Here is a 24,942-nt window from a genome sequence, read left to right on the forward strand (position 1 = left end):
AAATTAATGCTATTCCTATGGTATTTAATTTAGAAATCCGAGTGCTTCCTATGTGTAAAGCAGAATACTGCCTAACATTTTAAAATAAATAATCCACTAAATAGAAAATAGTTCCTTGTTGTTAGTCACGTCTATTAGTCCTTAAATATATGATTTTTAAAAAAGGTAGGCTACTTTTTCAGGAATGAAGCAAAACTTGCCTTTTGCCCTTAATGGCACTGTTACAAACATAGTAAAAGTAGCATATACATATAAAATATGAAGGAAATAAACTCATCCAGAAGCATGCCCTTGCTTTCTGATTTTATATGCCAGCCTCTCCTTATTGCCATAACCTCACCTTCTGGCTGCTAGCAATCATGGAATAAAAAGGAGGACCATGACTAAAACTAATTACTACAGTACCAACTATCATTGACAAGTGCCTGCATCTAAAACTCTCATTAACGAAGTTTACGTCCATAGTAAATACTTTGTTTCTTTTTGTTTTTGTTTTTTTTGGCTTGCTGGAGTCAGTCCTTAATTATGTAATCTCCTCAAACAATATATCTTCTTTTCCCTATTAACAAGCACGGACGCCCAGATGCAAACATTTGTCTAGAATTGTCCTATTTGGTACTTCTTGTTAGCAACTAGCCAATTAGCACCACTTAAAATTACACAAATATTCAGAAAGCCAGATAGTATTTTTATTTCTAGAATTTGAGGACTTCAACAAAACAGAACTTGAGACTTTTTTTTTCTCAATAGGTCAGTAACACCTATTAGTTTATGATGATAAGAGATAAGGGAAGACATCCCCCATCACTTTTCAAATTAAAGTCATTCAGTCAGTCGTCTGAAAACTGGGAAAATCATATTAAATAATGCATTCTTTTTGTACCCTAACAATGCTACAAGTGAACTTAATTCTTTTTTTAAACTTATATACAGGTCAATAAGTATAACATCTAGCATAAAACCACAAATACTTGGTGGAAATGACTTTGGATACTTTGGATAATTACTTTGGAACTGGGTAGGTTTTTATTTCTTTTGTAGGGTTGGGAGGGTACTTTAAAGTCACTACTTCACGAAAATCCTGGGCCTTGGGGCTTAGTTTGGGCATTTAGTCATATAACTAGATTTGTTGAATCTGCTATTACTGATTGTCTGAACTTCAAAGTTGTGGACAAGCCAACAAGAGGTAATCACACTTATCAAAGAGTAGAAAACTACTTTCTCTCACTACTTCATTGTTAGCTCTTTTGCTTCAATCTGCAGTCAAGTACTCAAGTTTGTTATGAAAGACTCCCCAGCTCCCAGAAAAAGTTGGTGACACGGTCTAAGCTTTACATATTTGAGACAACTGGTCAGGATAATAGCTGGTAAGTATATCCAAATAAGTATGAAGAGAATTAGTCTTCTGGTCAACCCCTAAAATACTGAAACTGTGCAGCGAGATCCAACATATTATTCTTCACAACTTTCCAATATTGCTCTTTCTGGATGCACTTCCACATTCTATATATACTTTTTAAAACCAACCTGCAGGGCCTCTACATCCTGAAGCCAGTCTCTGGCTCTCTGCACTGAGTCTTTCAGAGCCGCACCATTGGGCAGATATGCAGGGATCTCTTCGATTTCCCTTACTGCCGTAGCAAGGCTATTCAATGAATGCCGTGGCCTACAAAATGCAAACAAAGACTTCTTAGTATTTTATATGATGGTTCATTTTTCTTTAAATGGTTACCAAAAAGACTAGCATTTCAAAGGAAATTCAGTATGGCAAAGAAATTTTTTCAAACGGCATTGTCTGTTCCTGTTGAAAATTATCTGCACTGTTTTCTTGCCTACTGACTCTCAGACATTTCTCTGTAAGACTCCTTGGAACCATATTTATTAACTGTGAGTTTAAACAGCTTCATCTATTTCTAAGTATTTTCCTCTCTCGAAGACAGGATATTAACAGGATCCAGGGAAATTTTATTAAACCAACTCTAGAAAAGGTATATCCAATTGAATTATTCATCTTATAATCAGTAAAATAAGAAAAAATTAACATTCTTTTATTCAGGTCCCAAAGCAACTCCAAATATCTCAGCTATTTCTACATGTCTTCCACATGCATAATAATCGCAGCTACTGAGCACGTGCCATACACCAATTGCTGTGTTCTATGTTTAAGATGGAGATAACTGTCCAACCTTCCCAAAGAAAGAGAAGTCTGCTTTTTCACCTGGCCTTGAGGAGACTCTTGGCTTTGTCGTCCCAGTGCTCTGACACTGTGAGCAGTTCCTGCAGCCGGGCCATAGCCTTCTCCACTGCTGAATATGGGGCCAGCCCTACCCCTAGGTCTATGAGACGTCTCATATCATCTAAAGTAAGGGAGCTGGGGTCTAGGCAAGCTTGCTGCACCTCTTCCAGCCAACGGGCCTGTTCCAAACGGATACGCATCTCAGCAAGCTGTGGAAGTTCAACATCAAATTCAAAGCTGACATCTAGCAAGTCCTGCAGCTCCGCAGCACTAGGCATTTCCTCAGACAGTAGTTTCTGACTATGCTGTTGAAAATCTTCTACACGATTCAAGAGATCCTAAAAAAAAAACAGGTTATTGCATTAAACCAGTAATTTCAGTAATTGGCTTCTTTCAAACTTAGAATCTTAAATTCATATTCACTGAGATACTCTAACATCTCATTTAATTTTAGTAATAATATAGGTAAATAAGATAATACATAAGCCAATTGACAGCAAACACTAAGCAACTATAACGGAGACCTTATCCCAACTCGAACTAGCTGAGGTCACTTTCTTTCTTTTTTTTCTGCAACCTCTGCCTCCCAGGTTCAATCGATTCTCCTGCTTCCAGCCTCCTGAATAGCTGGGACTACAGGCACGTGCCACCATGCCCGGCTAATTTTTGTATTTTTAGTAGAGATGGGGTTTCACCATATTGGACAGGCTTGGGGTTGAACTCCTGACCTGGTGATCTGCCTGCCTCAGCCTCCCAAAGTGCTGGGGTTACAGGTGTGAGCCACCATGCCCAGCCAAGGTCACTTTCAAAGGAAAAATTGCCAAATTTATTTCCCCTCTGTGGGCCTACTATTATAATCTCTTTATATACACATACCACTCAATGTGTTATTAAAAGCATCTGCAAATAAATGTACATACTAATCATCAAAGATTACTTAGTAATGTCAATCGAGTTTATATACAAAATACAGCATTACCAAAGTATTCTCCCACACATCCCTCTATGGTTACCTTTAGCAATGGTGTCTGACTGAGGACACAGGGAAGAGCATACAGCTGTGTTACAAACTGCCGGAGCTCATTCACTGTCAACTGATTTTGGGATTTCCCTCCACCAGATCGATATCTATAAAGACAAAGGCCCAAGGAAGCCATATAAGAATATATATATATATGTCCACCACACCCAGGTGGTCACAGAAATTCAAGACAGAAGGAGTCACAACAGGTTTCCAAACATAGGTGCCAAAGAATCCAAACTCACGCAGTCAGAAGCACATACCTAGTTTGCCTTTTGCCATTAAGCAATTGCTGCGCAACAGAGGCACACTTCTCTGCATCCTGTGTGACTAGGCGAAGGTGTCGCAAAAGATCATTGTCTGGGAATTTCTTCATTTCAGATTCTTCAATTAAAGCCTTGAAGCTGACAAGGCCTAGGAATGAAGAAAACGTCATATTTTCTGTAATCATTATGTTTATTACTACTGGTACGAAAATCAGAGGAGATTGGTTTTGTCAGTTTATGTCTAGAAATGTAACTTCAAATTCTTGCAGTGCTTCAAATTATTAATAAATTTGTTGATTTGATTTTCCCAGAGTGGTGGCTGAACATGGAGTTTTTTAAACAAGTGCCTAGAGTTGAACTTAAATATAAAAATGCTAAGACCTGACATGTTTTAGGGCGGGTACAGTGGCTGACGCCTGTAAATCCCAGCAATTTGCGAGGCCAAGGCAGAAAGATCAGTTGAGGCCAGGAGTTCACGACCAGCCTGGTCAACACAGCAAGATCTCATCTCTACAAAATTAAAGAACTTAGCCAGGCATGGTGGCACACAACTGTAGTCAACTATTTGTCAACCTAAAGCAGGATTACTTAAACCCAGGATTTCAAGGCTGCAGTAAGCCATGACCATGCCACTGCACTCCAGTCAAGATGACAGAGCAAGACCCTGTCTCCAAAAAAAAAAAAAAAAAAAAAAAAATGGCATGTTTACAATAGACAAAAAGAAGAAAACAACTGACTTATGAAAGCAAAGTAAATATAAATCTTACTGTGTGGCTTCAACCACTTCTTCCTCCTGCATTTTATTCTACAGTTAGTGAGTAACTAGTGTGCTCAGTTACTAGAGCACAGTAGACTCAGAGACAATGATATTGCTCCTTTCCCCTAAATAAAAGGGGGTGGAGTTATGTGTTGGGCTACAGAAATGAAAGCAAGTGAAAACACTCTGAAAGAGAAATGAACTGGTACAAAAACAGACACACAGACCAATAGAACAGAATAGAGAACCCAGAAATAAAAATGCACACCTACAACTATCTGATCTTCAACTAATCTAACAAAAACAAGCAATGGAGAAAGGATTCCCTATGCAATAAATGGTGCTGGAATAACAGCTAGCCATATGCAGAAGATTAAAACCGGACCCCTTCCTTATACCATATGCAAAAATTAACTCAAGAGGAATAAAAGACTTAAATGTAAAACCCAAAACTATAAAAACCCTGGGTGACAACCTAGCAATACCAGTCAGGACATAGGCACAGGCAAAGATTTCATGAAGATGCCAAAAGCAACTGCAACAAAAGCAAAAACTGACAAATGGGATCTAATTAAAGAGCTTCTGCACAGCAAAAGAAACTATCATCAGAGTAAACAGACAACCTAAAGAATGGAAGAAAATATTTGCAAACTGTGCATCTGACAAAGATCTAATATCCAGCATCTATAAGGAACTTAAACAAATCTACAAGAAAAAAATATTAAAAAGTAGGCAAAGGATATGAAAACCTACTTTTCAAAAGAAGACATACATATGACCAACAATCGTATGAAAAAAAGCTCAAAATCACTGATCATTAGAGAAATACAAATCAAAACCACAATGAAAGGCTGGATGCAGTGGCTCACGCCTGTAATCCCAGTATTTTGGGAGGCCAAGGCGGGCAGATCACAAGGTCAAGAGTTCAAGGCCAGCCTGACCAACATGGTGAAACCCTGTCTCTACTAAAAATACAAAAATTAGTTGGACATGTTGGCGTGTGTCTGTAGTCCCAGCTACTCAGGAGACTGAGGCAGGATAATTGCTTGAACCTGGGAGATGGAGGTTGCAGTGAGACAAGATCACGCCACTGCACTCCAGTCTGGGCGACAGAGCGAGACTCGGTCTCAAAAAATAAAAATAAATAAATAAATAAATAAACAAACAAACACAATGAGATATCATCTCACACCAATCAGAATGGCTATTATTAAAAAGTCAAAAAGTAACAGATGCTGACAAGGTTGTGGAGAAAAAGGAACTCATACACTGTTGGCAGAAGTGTAAATTCGTTCAACTATTGTGGAAAACAGTATGGCGATTCTTCAAAGATCTAAAGACTGAAATATCATTTGACTGAGCAATGCCATTACTGGGCATATACCCAAAGGAATATAAATCACTCCATTATAAAGACATGTGCATGTGCATGTTCACTGCAACATTATTCACAATAGCAAAGACATAGAATCAACCTAAATACCCATCGATGATAAGACTGGATAAAGAAAAATGTGGTACATATACACCATGGAATACTATGTGGCCGTAAAAAAGAATGAGCTCATGTCCTTTGCAGAAACATAGATAGAGGTGGAAGCAATTAGCAAACTAACACTAGGAACAGGAAAGCAAATACTGCATGTTCTCACTTATAAGTGGCAGGTAAATGATGAAAACACATGGATGCGCAGAGGGGAATAACACATGAACACATACAGGGGAACAACACACAGTGGAGCCTATTGGGAGGGTAGAGGGCAGGAGGAGGGAGAGGGTCCAGAAAAATAACTAATGGGTTATTAATAATAACCTAGGTGATGAAATAATCTGTACAACAAACACCCATGACACAAGTTTATCTATGTAACAAACTTGCACATGTACTCCTAAGCTGAAAAGTAAAAAACAAAAAACAAACTATATTTTCATAAGAAAAAAGAGAGAGAGAGATAAAAAGGGTAGCAGTGACTTTCAAAGGTAATGACAAGTGCCAGGGACCTTAACCTTAATTAGAACTAAGAAGTGATAAACTACCATTTCAGAGACTCCTGATTTAGTGTCATGCTGCCTTTGTCACAAGATGTTTTGGGTTTTTTTTGTTTTTGTTTTTGTTTTTTTTTTTAAAGAAGATTTCAATGTCTTTGTAAGAAATGTGAAATTTTTATTTCTGAGACAAAAATAAAGGTTTCCTAACAATATCGTTTTTGTTAAGTAAGTGATGTTGCACAACTCATATACCAAAATTTCATTATGATGTAAGGGCATCTGCATTATCCACTCTCGGTTTTAAAACCTTCTCTGCTGGTGCTCTGTAAACCTGGCTACGTAGAGGGGATAACCAAGGATGAGGTCAGGCTGTTTCAAGAAATGTTTTGTTGACTTTAATTTGGCTACATCACAATGAGCCCCAATTTGCCAATCACCAAGTCACTTTATGTATCACATACTTTTCTTCTTGTTGATCTTTGCCTCCAAAGCTTCATTCACATTCAGGGCCCATTCGTTGTAAGATTCCGCTCGAAGCTTCAATGCATTCATCATAGGGTAGAGATCATCCAGCGTGTATCTATACCTGGAAATAATACCACCACACTTAGCTTTGAGACGTGTAGCTTTGGAGAAAACTAGATGTTTTATATTTAACATTTTAGCCCCAGAACTGCGATGTCATTGAGCTTTTAGTAACGATCAACTGTTTTCCATAGGGGAAAAAAAAAAATCATTCTTCCTACTTACCGCAATTTATATTTATAAGGCGGACAGGGACACAATTCTTTCACATGATGCAGGCAAACAAGCAGGCCAGGTTTACAAGAACAGGAGATGGCAGACATGAAGCATGTAGTTTTGCATTTTACACACTGACGTTCATCATCTGGCAATAGCTCAAAATCCATTCTTTCCGAATCAATCACTCCCTGGAATAAAGTATACTTTAGAGAGACCTCCAAAGGATAATATAATCCACCAGCCCAAGACAAGCATGAGTAGTACTTGAGTTTAAAAAAGAAAAAAAAAAGCCTTACCAAAATAGAGATGCATGATTTTTTTTTTTTTTTTTTTTGAGACGGAGTCTCGCTCTGTTGCCCAGGGCTGGAGTGTAGTGGCTGGATCTCAGCTCACTGCAAGCTCTGCCTCCCGGGTTCACGCCATTCTCCTGCCTCAGCCTCCAGAGTAGCTGGGACTACAGGCGCCCGCCACCTCGCCCGACTAGTTTTTTGTATTTTTTAGTAGAGACGGGGGGTTTCACCATGTTAGCCATGATGGCCTCGATCTCCTGACTTCGTGATCCGTCCGTCTCGGCCTCCCAAAGTGCTGGGATTACAGGCTTGAGCCACCGTGCCCGGCCAAGATGCATGATTTTAAAACGTGTGGCATACAACAAACAAATGACCTAGCAAATATAGGCAAGTTCATTTGTCTAGGGAGATCTCCTTTTTCAGACAAGGCAGGTCCTTATGTTTGGTCATTTTGATCTGAGTATAAACACCATAGGACTATAAAACTACTGAAGTTAGTTGTCTGTTCTACTCCAAATTAGCCTTGTCCACATTTTGGGTATAGAAAGGAATATGTTCCCCACTTCTGAGGAAATATGGAGAATCTATTAAAAGGACAAAAATAAAAGGAAAGAACATGGGACAAGTGGAAAAGACTATCATGCAGAAATTGTTGAGTTTGGGAAGATGTTGAGTGGTCTCTTAGCCTTTTACAGGAAGTTATCTGAAAGGATATCATTACCTGAATAGTTAGAAAATTTGTGCAATAGGAAAGACTAAAGCCATAATAAAACATTTCATCCAAAAAGACTGTCAGGAACAATAAGATCTTGAACCAGTAAATTTCAACATAATCTGTACCACCGAACATCTAGAGAACCCTTCTTGGATATACCTTTTGTCATTCAAAGACCAAACTTCTATCACCTTTTTTTCCCTATCTAAAACTGGATCCTAATCCAGTCTTGAGAATGCCAATCAGTTTATGAACCACTGGGCTTCTTCCTTTTATTCTCTTATCCTGTATTTTAACCTTTTAAATATTTCATATCTGCCAAGTATATGGGCCAACAAAGATGAGGAAGGTAAGGAATATGCTAATTTGATTTTGGTTTTATTTTTGAATTGGTCATTAAAAAGGACTTCATGAGATGGAGAGAGTTAAAATTTTTGTTTAAAATAAGATTAAGGACCAATTCTATGGATTTTAGTTGAGAATGAATCATGTAGTTCATACCCAATTTTAATGTGTAAATTCCATATCTGGAAAAAATCTCAGAGTTCTAAAAAAATGAGCTACCATTTTTGATGTAAGATTTTGGTAAGTCACTTAAACCCTCTGGGCACTATTTTCCCCAACTGTAAAACATAAGGGGGGAAGGTAGGTGACCTGCTGTTAAACTATAATGGACTGCAGAGAGCCAATATTCTGGGATTCTACCCAAAGAGGCACATTTTAAAAACAAACGAACAAATAACAACAACAAAAAAAACGGTATTACTATTTACAGATATTATTATTACAAAAGAATCCATGAAAAAGCTACTGGAAATTAAGTGACTTTAGCAAGGTCTCAGGAGACAAGGTCAATATACAAGTCAATTGTCTCTCTAAATACTAGCAATAAACCATTAGAAATTCAAAGTTTTTAAAAGTACAATTTATAATAGTGCCAAAAAACATGCAATATAAAATCATACTATGTTCATGAATTGGAAGACTCAATATTATTAAGATATCAATTCTCCCCCAAGCTATCCATAGTTTCATGCAATGTCAATCAAAATTCCAACAGGAATTGATTTGGCAGGAATCGGTAAGTTGATGCTAAAATTTACATTTTAAAAAAAGTAAAAGAGATAAAACAAATTAAACAAAAAAAACAAAGTTGGAAGACTCATACTACCTGATTTCAAGACCTCTTAGAAAGCTACAATAATCAAGACCATTTGGTATTAGCAATAGAATAGATGCACAGATCACCAGAACACAACAGAGTCCAGAAATAGACCCATACTTATATGGTGAATTGATTTTCAACGAAGGTGCCAAAGCAATTTAATGAAGAAAAGACAGTCTTTTCAAGAAATGCTGCTGGAAGAACTAGATATCCACATGTAAAAAAATAAACCTTGACTCATATTTTGAAAAACAAAAATTACTTGAAATAGATGAAAGACCTAAATGTAAAACTTGATGACTTTGTAGGAAAAAAATCTTTGTAACTTTGGATTAGGCAAGATTTGTTAAATAGGAAACCAAAAAACCATGATTCATGCAAGAAAATAATTAACAAACTGGACTTCATCAAAATGAAAAACTCCTGCTTGCTGAAAGACACTGGTAGGAAAATCAAAGACAAGCCACAGATTGGGAGAAAATATTAGCAAAACGCCTATCTGATTTAAAAAAAAAAAAACTGGTATGCAGAATACATAAAGAATTATTACAACAATCAAATTTTTTAAAAAATAAAGGGCAAGCCGAGTGTGGTGGCTCACACCTATAAACCCAGCACATTGGGAGGTTGAGTCAGGTGGATAGCTTGAACCCAGGAGTTTGAGACCAGCCTGGGCAACATAGTGAGACCCTGTTTCTACAAAATATTTTTTTTTAAGGGGCAAAACATTTGAACAGCTACTTCAAAGAGACATATGTACATGTGGCAAATAAGATAGTGAATAAAAATTAAAACCACGAGATACTACATCTATTACAATGGCCTCAAAGAAAATTCGCTTTAAAAAGACTACTTAAAATGATATTAAAGTGCGTAAGAATTTTACTAAATAATACCCAATGCCAACATGTAGCTGGATTTCCATAAGCCTTACCAATTTACGGACAGTTTCCCTTAAAACTTTCTCATCCTCAATCATAATGGCCATGTCTTTCTGAACAGTTGAAGCCACTACAACATCTAGTACATCAGCCTTGGAAGCCATCTTGCAGATCATCTCATCGTGGGAAAACACACAATATCGATGAAGCGAGCGATAATGCTCCACACACTGTCGGCCTAATGGCAGCTGTATCAAAAGATGGAAAGAAAAAAATAACATTCATCTTTCTTCTATATGCAAACACCTCTGACCCATTACCATCAAATTACCAAACATCACACTATGGGTCTTAACACGTATCATTTACCAACCCTAAAACCAGACTTTGGGCCAGGCAGATAGCTCACACCTGTAATTCCAACACTTTGGGAGGCCAAGCCTTGCATGAGTCTAGGAATTGGAGACCAGCCTGCGCAGTGTGGTGAAATCTCATCTCTACAAACAAATATTAGAAGGGTGTGGTGGTGCATGCCTGTAGTCCCAGCTACTCAGGAGGCTGACGTGGAAGGATTGCTTGAGCCTGCAAGGTCAAGATTGCAATGAGCCATGATTACACCACTGCACTCCAGGCTGGGTGACAGAGCGAGACTGTGTCTCAAAAAATTTAAAAAAACAACACATCAGACTCATAAGATTCCTAGCCTAGGCCTAGGCCTTATTCATCTTTGCATCCCAAAGATCTATAATGTTACATATCTTAATTAAAAAGTGGTTTAAAAAAAAAAAAAAGACCCAATGTATTAATATATTAGTATCTACAACAATGTAGAATCTAATTAGAAGTATGACCTTATATATTTCCTGAAATAGTTGTGCTGAACTGGTAAGATCAACCTACTTCAGGGAATAATACTCCAAAAAACTACATAATGGAAAATAAGTATAGATATAGCAAGTACCATTATGACAAAATAATAATTCATTAGCTTTAACAGCACTTAATCTAGATCTTTTTAGGTAAAAGTATTAATACAAATATAAAAATTAAACTTTACAACTAACTAAAACCAAATGTGTCCTTAAATTGCTGTACTGTAAATAATTTAAGCCAGTACTATACAAAGTATAGCCTTTAGACTGGAATTATGTATCAGTTTGCAATGAGATGCTGAGCTTTAGCCAGAATGTAAATCAACGGACTCCTTTCTTTATCAAGAAAGTCTTGCTACAAAACAAAACACATCAGCTGAACTAAGCAGTATGCTTAGGTAATTCATGCTTGATTTATACTGTGGTGCAAGTGCTTTATCTCATTGCGAACTGGTAAACAATTTGCAGACTGACCATTTGAGCAGTGATGGGTCAAGGCAACTACCCGTGTGACATTTATTTTTTTTTTTTTGAGACAGAGTTTCAGTCTGTTGCCCGGGTTGGAGTGAAATGGGGTGATCTTGACTCACTGTGACCTCCACCTCCTGGGTTCAAGTGATTCTCCTGCCTCAGCCTCCCAAGTAGTTGGGATTATAGGTGCCCACCGCCACGCCTGACTAATTTTTGTATTTTTAGTAGAGATGGGGTTTCACCATGTTGGCCATGCTGGTCTCAAACTCCTGACCTCAGGTGATTTGCCCGCCTTGGCATCCAAAAGTGCTGGGATTACAGGCATGAGCCACCACGCCTAGCCCACGTGACACTTTAAAACATTATATTCAATTTCTCAGGAAAAATAATAAATTTGAAAAGGTTCACTAAATTGTAATTACATACCCAATCAACAGTGCAGAAATTAACAGCCTCAGCAAAATTAAAACCCTGGTTAAAACCACTGTGGTAGGCTCTTGGAAATGTAATCACAAACTCCCCAGCACACTGATTAGTTCGGTAAACCTAAAGAGACAGAAATTAAAGATTTTTGAGTTTCTTAAAGAGTGACATTGTTACTAAAACCAATCTGGACACAGACTATTAGATAATTTCCAAAAAAAAGGCAACTTTCTGAAATTGAGCCAGAAGAAACAAATTACTATAGTAGAATATCACCTAGTGATACTAATTTATATCACAAGATAGAGCAGTATCCCAGACTACCAAAGTTGATTAGTATCTGAACACAAAACAAAAATGTGGCCATATTAATGTTTAAAAGTATAACTTTTAAAAACAGCTACAATTAAGAATATCCTAATATATTATTATTATTACCCCGAAAGTAGTATCTTCTACTACCAATTAAAGCAATCCCACTCTATTTCAAGAATCTCATAACATACAGAGCCCCTCCTCATTTGGAACTCAAACTTATCTCCCATCATTCCCTTCTTCCTACCACCACCCTCACTCCAAAAGTACCTATAATGCTCTAGGCACACAAATCCTTACACTGAGCTTATTATTATATAATAATATTAGATTTCCTTTTCAAGCCTCTATATTTCTACACCAATGCTTACCTAGTGTATGGTCCCCCAGAACAAAAGCATCAACGTCCACTAGGATGGAGATGCAAATCATCAAGCCCCACTCAGACTAACAAAATAACAGGATCAGAAATTCTAGGGGTGGAGACCAGCCATCTGTGTGGTAATACGGCCTTCAGGGTTCTGTAAAAGACTACTACCCATCACAGGAACACCGTATCTTCTACCTGGAATACTTCCTCCTTCCCTGACTCTTCCAAACATGTGATAATTTATCAGAGTTCCAGCTCCTACTACAGATGTCATCTCATTTATGAGCCCTTTCTGATTCCCAAGAGAGTTATTAGATCAGTCTCATAGTTGGCACCACTGTCAAACAAAACCACCCTTCGATTATCTGTATAAACATTATCTTTTACCTCGCATTTTGAATCCCTAAATGCACAAGGAGTTCATTCATCTATCTCTGTAGGTCCAGAATCTAACCCCAGGAGGCTTGCTCAATTATTAAAGAACCAGGGTCAGGTCTCAATTAAAGCAATCTACTCTTAACAAATTGGAAAAAACCGTCAACATAAGGAAAGAAAAATATCAATGAGAAAAATAACAACTATGAGGAGATGGTGAGATTGTGGTGCTTACTGGTGATTATTTTCTAAGCTACGGTCTATGCATAATTTATAATGCCTCAAATAAAAGTCCTTTCTGTTGTCTCCACTGACTTGCCTATGAACCCAAAAGCATAAAATTTAGGTCATGACAAGTTCAAGAATTCACTTTAACATTGTAAATGTATCATTGACATTTGATTTAGCTAAGATGGACTCTTCATACATTTCAATATGGCCTCCCAAATGTCTTAAAAATATTCTCCAAAAGGAAGCCAGTATAGTTGTGTACCACATAACAACATTTTGGTCACAGACAGACCACATATCAATGGTGGTCTGTAAGATTATAATACCGTATTTTCACTGTACCTTTTCTGATTAGATACAATTAAATACACAAATCCTTACTATTGTGTTACAGCTATCTAAGGTATTCAATACAGTAACATGCTGTACAGATTTGTAGCTCAGCATCTATACCCTATACCATATAGCCTAGGTGTATAGTTGGCTACACCATCTAGGTTTATGTAAGTACACTCTATGAAGTTCAAATGACAATGAAATCACCTAGCAATGCATTTCTCAGAACACACCCCTGTTGTTAGGTGTCCCAGGACTGTATAGTTGTCACTTCATTTAGCAACCTCTAGACTTTTCGGTCTAGACTGTGAACCCTAAAATACAAGCTCAAGACCTTGAAATAAATTTTCACATACAAATATACTAAAACCAGTGAATACAATTATTACTTGCAAAGGAAGGCTGTTTAGCAATCTAGTTACTAGCTGCAACAAATTAATTTTTATGGTATCTAAGGATCCAGTCCCACTGAGTAAATGTACAGTACCACAGCAAAACAGCTGTTTCTGCTATCAAGTTATGCTATGGAAAACACAGAATCAAATCAACATCATAAAAAAGTGAATAAAAAGGAAAAAGAAGTGGTAAATTAAGCTTGAGTGGCAGAAGGATTAACCCAGAACATACAGGCACTTCATGAGTCATCAGGGTATTGGGGTTCATGATGGTCACAAGCTGATGGAGGAGATCTGGCTGGGACACAAAGAGTTCTGGAGCTAGTTTCTTCATTACATTTTCTAGCTGCTCAGCAGCATACCCTGGGACTCCGTACCAGGTTTTTGGCTCACCCCTGGAAACAGATTATAAAAATAAATCAATCTGCAACACCAACACAAACAAAATGGGTTACCAGTTCATATTTTTCAGACTCGGCTTTCTTTTTTTTTTTTTTGAGACGGAGTCTCGCTCTGTGGCCCAGGCTGGAGTGCAGTGGCCGGATCTCAGCTCACTGCAAGCTCTGCCTCCCGGGTTTACACCATTCTCCTGCCTCAACCTCCTGAGTAGCTGGGACTACAGGCGCCCGCCACCTCACCCGGCTAGTTTTTGTATTTTTTAGTAGAGACGGGGTTTCACCGTGTTAGCCAGGATGGTCTCGATCTCCTGAGCTCGTGATCCGCCCGTCTCGGCCTCCCAAAGTGCTGGGATTACAGGCTTGAGCCACCGCGCCCGGCCCCCACTCCCATCCCATTTTTATCTGATTCTTTAGAAAATGCAGACACCTAGAATTTCTCTTTTTTTTTTCTTTTGGAGACTGAGTCTTGCTCTGTTGTCCAGGCTGAAGTGCAATGGCACAGTCTTGGCTCACTGCAACCTCCGCCTCCCAGCTTCAAGCAATTCTCCTGCCTCAGCCTCCTGAGTGGCTAGTATTACAGGTGCGTACCACCATGGCCAGCTAATTTTTATATTTTTAGTGGAGACGGGGTTTCACCATGTTGGCCAGGCTGGTCTCGAACTCCTGACCTCAGGTGATCCACCCACCTCAGCTTCCTAAAGTGCTGAGATTACAGGTGTGAGCCACCATGCCCAGCCGGTATCTAGAATTTCTAAGAATATAAGGTATCGTATTCACTTCAGGATATGTTGTTACCCCAGTTTCCTAAAGCAACTGACAAGGGAAGGCAACTCTCCATTTTTCTTTTCCCTTGCCCATTCTGGCAGACTAGGTTAAATCAAACACTAATAAGGCAATTAGCATTTCTAAGGAATTCTTATTCTTCAAAGGACTTTAAATTATCAAATAATTTATCTATATCATCCCTGTGAGGTATGGTAAATATAATCTTCATTTTACAGCTGGGAGCCACTGCCTAGGGAAGTAGAATTAATTCTATACATATATATGCCAATTCTCTTTCTTGTGGTACATCCTCAAATTCTTTGTGTGAGGATTTGAGTGAGTTATAGATTTTCAAATATTTTTATACTTAGAAGAAAACAGATGTGAAGAAATGGCTTGAAGAGTTTAAAAAGTAAAGAAGCCCAAATATCTGCACATCCCTCCCACCTTGCCCCCTCAATGCACACACAAAGATAAGGCTCACTCTACTGTGCATAGTGATACCTGAATTCAGCACAACAAAAGAGAGGCTGGTCATCACACAGACCCAGAGGACACTGTGGTACTACTAAAATTCACACTTCTCCCAAAGGGGTATCCAGGCTACCACTGGCCATCAAATTCTAAGTAAAAGTTACTTTTACTTAGAATATGCTTTTTCTATAGGTAAAGACTTCTTTTTGTTTTGAGGCAGAGTTTCTCAGGCTGGAGTGCAATGGCGGGGTCTCTTGGTTCACTGCAACCTCTGCCTCCCGGGTTCAAGTGATTCTCCTTCCTCAGCCTCCCAAGTAGCTGGGATTACAGGTGTGCACCACCACACCCAGCTGATTTTTGTATTTTTAGTAGAGACAGGGTTTCTCCATATTGGCCAGGCTGGTCTTGAACTCCCAACCTCAGGTGATCTGCCCACCTCGGCCTCCCAAAGTGCTGGGATAACAGGTGTGAGCCACTGTGTCCAGCCTAGGTAAAGACTTTTTTACTTCAGATAAAAACTACCTTTTCCCCCAGAAATACGTTGTTCTTGCAAAGTAGTGTGTGTGCAATTTCAGGGAATTCATGGATGCTCTAGGAATCTTAAGAACCACTGTCTTACCCGGGCACAGTGGCTCACGCCTGTAATCCCGGCACTTTGGGAGGCTGAGGTGGGCGGATCACCTGAGGTCGGGAGTTCGAGACCAGCCTTACCAACATGGAAAAACCCTGTCTCTACTAAAAATAGAAAAAATTAGCTGGGGGTGATGGCGCATGCCTGTAATCCCAGCAATTTGGGAGGCTGAGGCAGGAGAATTGCTTGAACCTAGGAGGTGGAGGTTGCAGTGAGCCAAGATCGCGCCATTGCACTCCAGCCTGAGCAACAAGAGCAAAACTCCATCTAAAAAAAAAAAGTCTAGAGAACCACTGTCTTAACTTGTCAGGATGCCTGTTCTAACAGAAGTGAAAAACCTTAGGGAAAAAAAGTAGTTCATTACTCTTCAGACACAGTTAAGACACATCTGCACTGAAAAGGAAAGTTTTCCTATCCAGCTTGCATACTATTCATGGGTTCTTTTTGGAACTTCTCACCAGTGCAAGTAGTTAATTGAATAGCTCCAGTGGTCTTCAATATGCCAGCAGAATGAAGAAAAGCACATTCCCACATACAACCAAGGAAGTTTCATGCCACATATATCAGCAGTAATATGTGCAAGGACAGACTGCTCCATCACTGGCATGTTGTTCAAATTCCAGCCACTATCAAGATACTCCTAAAAATAAGAAGACAAAAGAGGATAAAGGTTTAGCTATATAATGCTAACATTTTAGAACTCTGTTTCAAAAGGCCAGCTAAAAATATTCTCCTACAAAATAAAAAAAGAAATGTGGAAGAGGAGGGGCCACCATGCTGACCTTCTAGGATGCTCAGAGATTTGTTTTGCCCAGTTTTGAGTTTTGTGTAAATGGACTTATACAGCATATACTTTTGTATCTGTCTCTTTTTAAATATATACAGAGGAACATAAGCCATGAGTCCACTTTAACAAAGTTCAAAATCAGGCAAACTAATCGATAGTGTTAGAAGTCAGGATAGTGATTATCCTGAGGGCATAGCGCTTGTCCTGAAATAGGAAAAGTAGTGAAGGAGAGCGGGCAAAAAGATAACTTCTGTGGTGCTAGGAATATTCTATTTCTTGTTTTAGTTAGTGCTGGTTACGTGGGTGTGTTCAGTTTGTGGAAATTCATCAGGCTGTATACATATAACTATGTACTTTTCTGATCATATGTAATATTTTCAAAGAAAACTACCAAAAAAAAAAAAATCACACTTTCCTACCAAGATAGAAATAGAACTCTTCCTAAGAATAGTTCACTAGTATGGAAAAAAATACTCAAAAATATTAAAGTTCAAAAATAAATAGAACTGGTCTCAGTCCTTCAGGTTTTCTTCAGAAGGAGAAACCAAGGTTATAAAATCTGAAGGCAAAGGGTGGTAAGTAATTTTCCCCTATGACCACAATATAGTGAAATAGTTAGGACTAGAATTCTTCTATAGGATCTTTCTACTTTTCTTGAAATCATTAAAAATCTGGTAATTAAGGATTTGCTAAAAGTAATCATAAGTTACTTCAAGCCAACCAAACAGACTTTCAATACCTCAATTCCCAAGCCACTTATATGCCTACCTCTTCCTCGGGTGAGAGTTTGATTTTCCCATCTCGGACAGGAAAGCCACTGCCAAATTCTTTTGAGGCAATGTCAGCTCCATATTCCACTGTGACATCCTCTTCAATAGTGCTTACCAGTCTCCAAAATTCTTTCTCAACAAGCTCTGTGGGGACCATCTGGAAATACAAGGAATAGAAAAAATGAGTTCCCTCACAAACTGTCTGTGACCAATTAAGCTTAGTGATGGGAATCAAAGAACAGCACCCTACGGAAAAATTGTGTCTAGAATGTTCTATAATTGATCTTAGGAAATTCAGAAAACCTCTATTGTCTAAAAAGAATTCATGTTCCTCTATCACCAGCCATGCCACAACTGTAAAAGGGAGCCAAGGAAAGCAATTATTTATGACTTGGAGATATTTCTGTGTTTCAAAAAATGTAACATAAACTGTATAGTAATAATGGTTAGTTGTGTTTGAACAACATATAGTACTATACAGTTGACAATAGCACAGTAATAATGGTTTGTTGTTTCAATGATGCTTTTATACTTTGAAATGCTTTCAAATACATTACCTGAGTCCATCCTTCCATTCTTTTCACTGGACCTGTCTGAGAGCAATGTAGGCAACCAACACAAAAAAGACTGTATAGGCAAGGCGCGGTGACTCACGCCTATAATCCCAGCACTTTAGGAGGCCAAGGCGGACGGATCACGAGGTCAGAAGATCGAGACCATCCTGGCTAACATGGTGAAACCCCATCTCTACTAAAAACACAAAAAATTAGCTGGGCATGGTGGCGGGCGCCTGTAGTCCCAGCTACTCGGGAGGCTGAGGCAGGAGAATGGCGTGAACCCAGGAGGTGGAGCTTGCAGTGAGCCGAGATCGTGCCACTGCACTCCAGCCTGGGCTACAGAGCGAGACTCCATCTCAAAAAAAAAAAAGACAGTATATAGCAGTGATCCCCAATGTCCCTGTGTTTTTGGCACCAGGGATGTGTTTCATGGAAGGCAATTTTTCCATGGACAGGGAAGGGCAGGGCGCAAGGGCTGGGAGGTGGGGGGATTAGATTCTCATAAGGAATATGCAACCTAGATACTTTGCATGGGCAGTTCACAATAGTGTTTGCCCTCCTATGAGAATCTAATGCAGCTGCTGATCTAACAGGAGCCAGAGCTCGGGTGGTAATGTTTGCCCACCAATCACCTCCTGCTGTGTGGCCCTGTTCCTAACAGGCCACCGACTGGTACTGGTTCATGGCCAGGTGGGGAAGGGGTGGTTGGGGACTGCCAGTATATAGGATATGACAAAAGGAGCAATTTGTAGCAGCACACCCTTAGAATAAAGAGTCACCAGATTAAATGTCAATCTGTTGTTAATCTGGTGTAAATCCAGAGGCAGGTAACATTTAAACGTCTATCCCTCAATGTCCTCATCTAATATTTCGTCAAAATATACAGTTAACCACAAATAGAAGAGGTTACATGCAAGTCATCAGGATTGGTTAAGCAAACATATTGGCAAATATTATAACACATATGAAGTCAAGAGAACTGAAAATTCAAAAGGTGTATAAATTTAAGTCCATTAAATAAGCAAACATTTTAAGTGACTAATAGCTGATGTTAGAGGTGTTGGGGGAAAACAAGTTCACTCATACATTGCTGGGATCCACAAATTGATACAGCCACTGGGATGGAATGAGGGAGAATGACTCTCATCTGACCTCAATAATCATCCCAAGAAAATGATCCAATTAAAGAGTACTACATGCATTAAGGGTTTGCTGCAGTGCTTTATTAGTAGTGACAAAAATCATAGCTTAAATATCCAGAATTGGCCGGGCGCGGTGGCTCAAGCTTGTAATCCCAGCACTTTGGGAGGCCGAGACGGGCGGATCACGAGGTCAGGAGATCAAGACCATCCTGGCTAACACGGTGAAACCCCGTCTCTATTAAAAAATACAAGAAAAAACTAGCCGGGCGAGGTGGCGGGCGCCTGTGGTCCCAGCTACTCGGGAGGCTGAGGCAGGAGAATGGCGTAAACCCGGGAGGTGGAGCTTGCAGTGAGCTGAGATCTGGCCACTGCACTCCAGCCCGGGTGACAGAGCGAGACTCCGTCTCAAAAAATAAATAAATAAATAAATAAATATCCAGAATTAAAGCATTACATTTTGGTGTACTCATTTGATGGAATATTAAATGCTGAATGGAAAATGCTTATGCTTCAAAGTACATAAAGGGGAATTAAAAATGGACTCATTCTGAAATTTATAATACTAACTTATGATTACATAACAATATACAACAAATGTGTTCCCAATGCATAGGACACTCCTTGGCACATAGCAGTCATTTAATACATTTTGTTAAGTATTCTTTATATTTGTTGGACCAAAGCGATTGCTGGTGATTTTCTTTATTAGTATTCTATTACTGGTGCTGTATGATCAGTGTGGAAGAGGTATCTTTAGAGAAATCCTAAAATAAAAAATTAGAATGCTTTTTAAAGTATTGTGAAATTTTAAATACCACAAAACAAATTAAAGGTTTCATTCTGCTTTCTGTGTGATAATGCCTAACAGAGTGAGGCCTCAACTAAAAATCCATCTTCAGGTACACTTTTCTCCAAAAGCTATTAAAATCCTAAATCGAAGCAGTATATATGTACATACATGGACCGGCATGTTGAAGTAATCAGATTTGAACGCATCTGCCATTTCCCCAAAAGTACGGAGGGTATAGTCCCTGGCTGCTTGTTCAAAGCCAAATGCTTCTTGTGGCTTACTACATTCCTGAAAATAAAGAAAATTATGTTCTAGGTGACACTGAAAACACCAAGTATATACTTGGTCAATCATCAAGCTGGCAGATAAAAAACAAGGCTTTAATTTGTGTATTTTACTGCTATGCTAGGTCTATATTATAAAAATAAACCTGCCTGAAAAAGGTGGTTATTTTAATAAGCAAATGAAATACATTTTATTTATTTGCTAATGAGCAAATAACATGTCAATTTTAACAACCACAACTTGGATAAATTTACATACTTATAAGAGGCAGGCTAAAGATTCGACCTCCTTCAAAATCAAACAACGTTTTCAATACTGAAAATGAGAGTAATAATGTTCTCCTGAGAGTTAAAATTATAAAATCAACATACAATAGATCAAAATAGAGATAAACCACTTGATGGAAACAGAATGGCTCTCAGGCTAGCAATATTTGATTATAACCTAATACTGGGAGTTAACAGGGACAGTATAAGCTGCCTTAGATCTTCGTGAGCCAATAGACTTAAATATTCCAGATCCATTGATAAGGTCATCCCTATTACAAGTTATTAAATAATTTATCTAACATCCATGACCCCCTGCCCTGTCCCATGCTTAATAACCTCCCATTGATGGAGACACCCTTATGTTGTAACATAGCTACATGGAAAAGCACTCAAACCTTTATATCCATGCCATACTTAAACCTCCTTACTATTATATTATAATTCAACCCTAACAAGGGTAATAGACTGACTGCTACATAATATTAATACAAAATAATCCTAATGGCTGGACGTGATGGCTCACACCTGTAATTCAGTCCTTTGGGAGGCCGAGGCAGGCAGATCACCTGAGCTCAGGAGTTTGATACCAGCATGGATAACGTGGCAAAACCCTGTCTCTACTAAAAAATACAAAAATTAGCTGGGCATGGTGGTGCAAGCCTATAGTCCCAGCTACTTGGGAGGCTGAGATAGGAGGATCACTTGAGCTGGGGACGCGGAGGTTATAGTGAGCTGAGATCACACCACTGCACTCCACTGTACTCCAACCTGGGTGACAGAGTGAGATCCTGTCTCAAGAAAAAAAACAAAACAAAACCTCAAAAAGATAATCGTAGATCCTTTTCAGATTTTACCAATGACAGCATGCACTATTAAAAAACATCAGTAATCACAGTGCTATATGAAAATGTCTCTATAAATGAAAAAAGCAGATTACTAAAATTACTTATATAATGTAGCTCCATTTGTTTAAAATAGAAAAAAGGCTGGATGAATATACACCAAGACATTAACAGTGGTTATGTATGCACTGTGAAAGCATAGCTCTACTTTTTAAGTTGTTCAGTGTTTTAATAATTCTTGCAAAGAGCATGTAATGCTTTTTATAAGAATTAAAAAAAAAAAAGATAGTTATTACAAATTATTTTCTGCCTCTTAACTGCCCACATACATTGTGGAACTCACTTCTAAGACCTCTTTCCTATTCAGGTCCATCCCAGTTTTCTTCATAGACCTCATTACTGTCGACTGCCAAATCTAAAACTCAAAGGCAGGCCAAGTGAGGTGGCTCAGACCTGTAATCCCAGCAATTTGGAAGGCCAAGGTAGGAGGATTATTTGAGCTCAGGAGTTCGAGATCAACCCTGGGCAACATGGTGAAACCCCTCTGTATAAAAAATTAAAAAATCAGCCAGGCATCATGGCATGGGCCTGTAGTTCTAGCTACTTGGGGGGCTGAGGTGGGAGAACTGCTTGAGCCAGGGAGGTTGAGACTGCAGTGAGCCATGTTTGTGCCACTGCACTCCAACCTGGGCAACAAAGTTAGTCCTTGTCTAAAAATACAATAAAAAATAAATAAAACTCAAAGGTAAAGAAAAATGCCCTAAAAAAATTTTCTAGTGTTACCTCTACCATTAATTATTACCTGAGCCAAACACTTAGGACACCTCCAGTCTCCCTTGGGAACATCATGGAGCGGTGGGATCAAGCAAAAGGTATGGTAACTGTCATCACAGCCATCACACAACAGTAGCCGGTCTTCATCATTGCCACTGCCACATAAGAGACAGACATACAGATCCACCTGTAGCAATAAAAATGGGTGCAGAACAAAGAAACGTGATCTATTATTTGATTTTCTAAAATTCTAGAAATGAAATGGATCTGAGGCATAATCTAGTCTCTACATCCTGCTACAAATGTTTCAACCTCTATAAAAGATATTTTAAATAAAAATGCTTCACTTTCTATGAAGGGTATTTCACAATACCTCATGCATACCCAAATATAAGGTGGAATCTCCTAGCTTTCTCAATTGTCATATGTTTAAAGTTTGTTATGTCAAGTTTTTAGTAGGTTCCAAAACAACAAGATGCTAAGGTTACAGGCCAAATGTGGTGGCACATGCCTGTAGTCCCAACTACTTGGGGAGTTGAGGCAGGAGGACTGCTTGAGCCTCGTAGGTCAAGGTTGAAGTGAGCCCTTATCGCACCGTTGCACTCTAGCCTGGGTGACAGAGACCCTGCCTCAGAAAAAAAAGAGAAAAAAAAGATACCAGGTAATAAATTACCAACCTAACCAAAAGTATAATTTATGAAGGAAAATATAATTTTTCCATATTTAAAACAAAACTGTTTTAAAGTTCCTGGCACAGTGGCTTAAGCCTGTAATCCCAACACTTTTTGGGGCCCTGGTGGGACTGCTTGAAGCCAGGAGTTTGAGACCAGCCTAGGCAATATGGCGAGACACTGTCTACAAGAAATTTAAAAAAGAAAAATTAGCTGGGCATGGTGGTGCACACCTGTGGTCCCAGCTACTTAAGAGGCTGGGGCAAGAGGATCCCTTGAGCCCAGGAGTTCAAGGTAGCAGTAGCTATGATTGTGCCACTGTACTCCAGTCGTCTCTAAAAAAATTAAAATAAACTACCACTTTTAATTCTAATTAAGGGTTCATGGTTAAGAAGTTCCCCTAATGCCCAGTGATAAAGCATAGTTATTGCTTTTTATCAGGTACACTGTATTCCCCCAAAAACTCATATGTTGAAGTCCTAACCCTCGGTACCTCAGAATGTGACTATATTTGGAAATGAGTCCTTACAGAGGTAATCATCCAATATGACTGGTGTCCTTATAAGGACAAAGATATGTACAGAGGAAAGACCATGTGAAAGACAGCCATCTACAGCCAAGGAAAGAGGGCTCAGAAGAAATCAACCCCGCCAACAACTTGATCTCAAATTTCCCAGCCTATACAACTGTGAAAAAATAAATTTCTGTTGTTTAAGCCACTCAGTCTGTGGCACATCCTTATGGCAGCCATAGCAAACTATTACTCAATACTAGAAAGCTGAGAATTCAACTGAACGGGGAGTCTAACTGTTTCAGTACATTTACTGTAGCAAATAAAGATCTAGCTCTGTCAGTTTTCTGATTGTACTGGGGAGAAGGTGACATTTATGGAGAGAGCATTCAATTAGAATAATTTCTAGTTCCATGAAAAAAAGCACTGTTTCAGGCTCTCAGAAGGGGGTAGAGAAGAACCAGATCCTTTCTAATGCCATTAGGCTTTACTTTTAATAAAAGTTTTCCACAGAATAAACACCTCCCAGCCCTCTAACTCTGCCATGCCCTCCTCCCTACTCCCAACTGCTTTCCTTTGTTCCTTTTCTTTCTCCTCCTTCCTTCTCTACTACCTTTTCATTCCTTCCTTGCTCTTCCTTCTTCCTTTCTCTTTTTTGTTCCTTTTTTCCATTTCCTTCCTTCCCTTTGCTAGCTGGAAAGTTGGAAAACACTAACTTGGATTTTTGAGCTAGCCTTCAGCTCATGTAGAAGGGAGCTAGTGAATTATGAGCAATTCTACGTATAATGAGCTAGATTACAGTTCATTATTATTCAGTGCTAAAACTGAATGTATTCTAGAAAATGGCAGTCCATGCCCCCTCCAGATGTTACTACCATCTTTATAGTACGATCATGTATTTCCTCATTCCTCATTAACTAATACTACAAACTGACTTCAAAAGATATTTTTATTGTCAGACACTAAGTTAAACAATCTTATTTAAAGCACAAATTTAAGTTTAAATTTGGGGGTAAAGGGGATTAAATAAAGGAAGGGAAGAAGGAAAAGAGGAAAGAACAAGGAGAAAGGGAGATGTCACTCACAGCATTGGTGGCCTTTTTAGATCGACTCTTGGGCTTTTCCTTCTCATTTTCTACAATATAGTCTTTCCTCTCAATAGGTTCTTGCTTGATGCTACTCTTCATTTCTTTTTCTGTAGGAGGCAATCCAAAATTAGCTCTTTCTGTACAATGCTTTTTTCCACTTCCTCCCTCAACTCATCATCTCCCTCCCAAAGCACATACCGTACACAAACACAATTTCATGTGTGTTTTCATTTTAGTAGCAATAGCACCCAGTATACTTTATTCAAGGGCTCAAATGCTGATTACTTTATGATAAAATGCAAACTCTTGTGCCATTTAAATTTCAGGATGTAGGTT

General features: G+C 38.8%; 1 protein-coding gene across 1 annotated transcript in view; it reads right to left on the minus strand.

The window, feature by feature from the left end:
- KDM5B (lysine demethylase 5B) overlaps positions 1-24,942 on the minus strand; it is an 80,784-nt gene that overhangs the window by 10,435 nt on the left and 45,407 nt on the right. Inside the window, exons 7-20 of the mRNA XM_023186862.2 lie at positions 24,604-24,713; positions 22,365-22,523; positions 20,335-20,454; positions 17,676-17,834; positions 16,579-16,760; positions 14,085-14,247; positions 11,834-11,953; positions 10,118-10,312; positions 7,020-7,201; positions 6,731-6,855; positions 3,521-3,671; positions 3,250-3,364; positions 2,219-2,574; positions 1,528-1,666 (exon numbers count right to left, since the gene is read on the minus strand). Of these exons, the coding sequence (XP_023042630.1) occupies positions 1,528-1,666; positions 2,219-2,574; positions 3,250-3,364; positions 3,521-3,671; positions 6,731-6,855; positions 7,020-7,201; positions 10,118-10,312; positions 11,834-11,953; positions 14,085-14,247; positions 16,579-16,760; positions 17,676-17,834; positions 20,335-20,454; positions 22,365-22,523; positions 24,604-24,713 (2,276 nt within the window). The remainder of the gene's footprint in view (positions 1-1,527; positions 1,667-2,218; positions 2,575-3,249; positions 3,365-3,520; positions 3,672-6,730; positions 6,856-7,019; positions 7,202-10,117; positions 10,313-11,833; positions 11,954-14,084; positions 14,248-16,578; positions 16,761-17,675; positions 17,835-20,334; positions 20,455-22,364; positions 22,524-24,603; positions 24,714-24,942) is intronic.

The sequence above is a fragment of the Piliocolobus tephrosceles genome, chromosome 1, assembly GCF_002776525.5.
Source record: "Piliocolobus tephrosceles isolate RC106 chromosome 1, ASM277652v3, whole genome shotgun sequence".
Lineage (NCBI taxonomy): Eukaryota > Metazoa > Chordata > Mammalia > Primates > Cercopithecidae > Piliocolobus > Piliocolobus tephrosceles.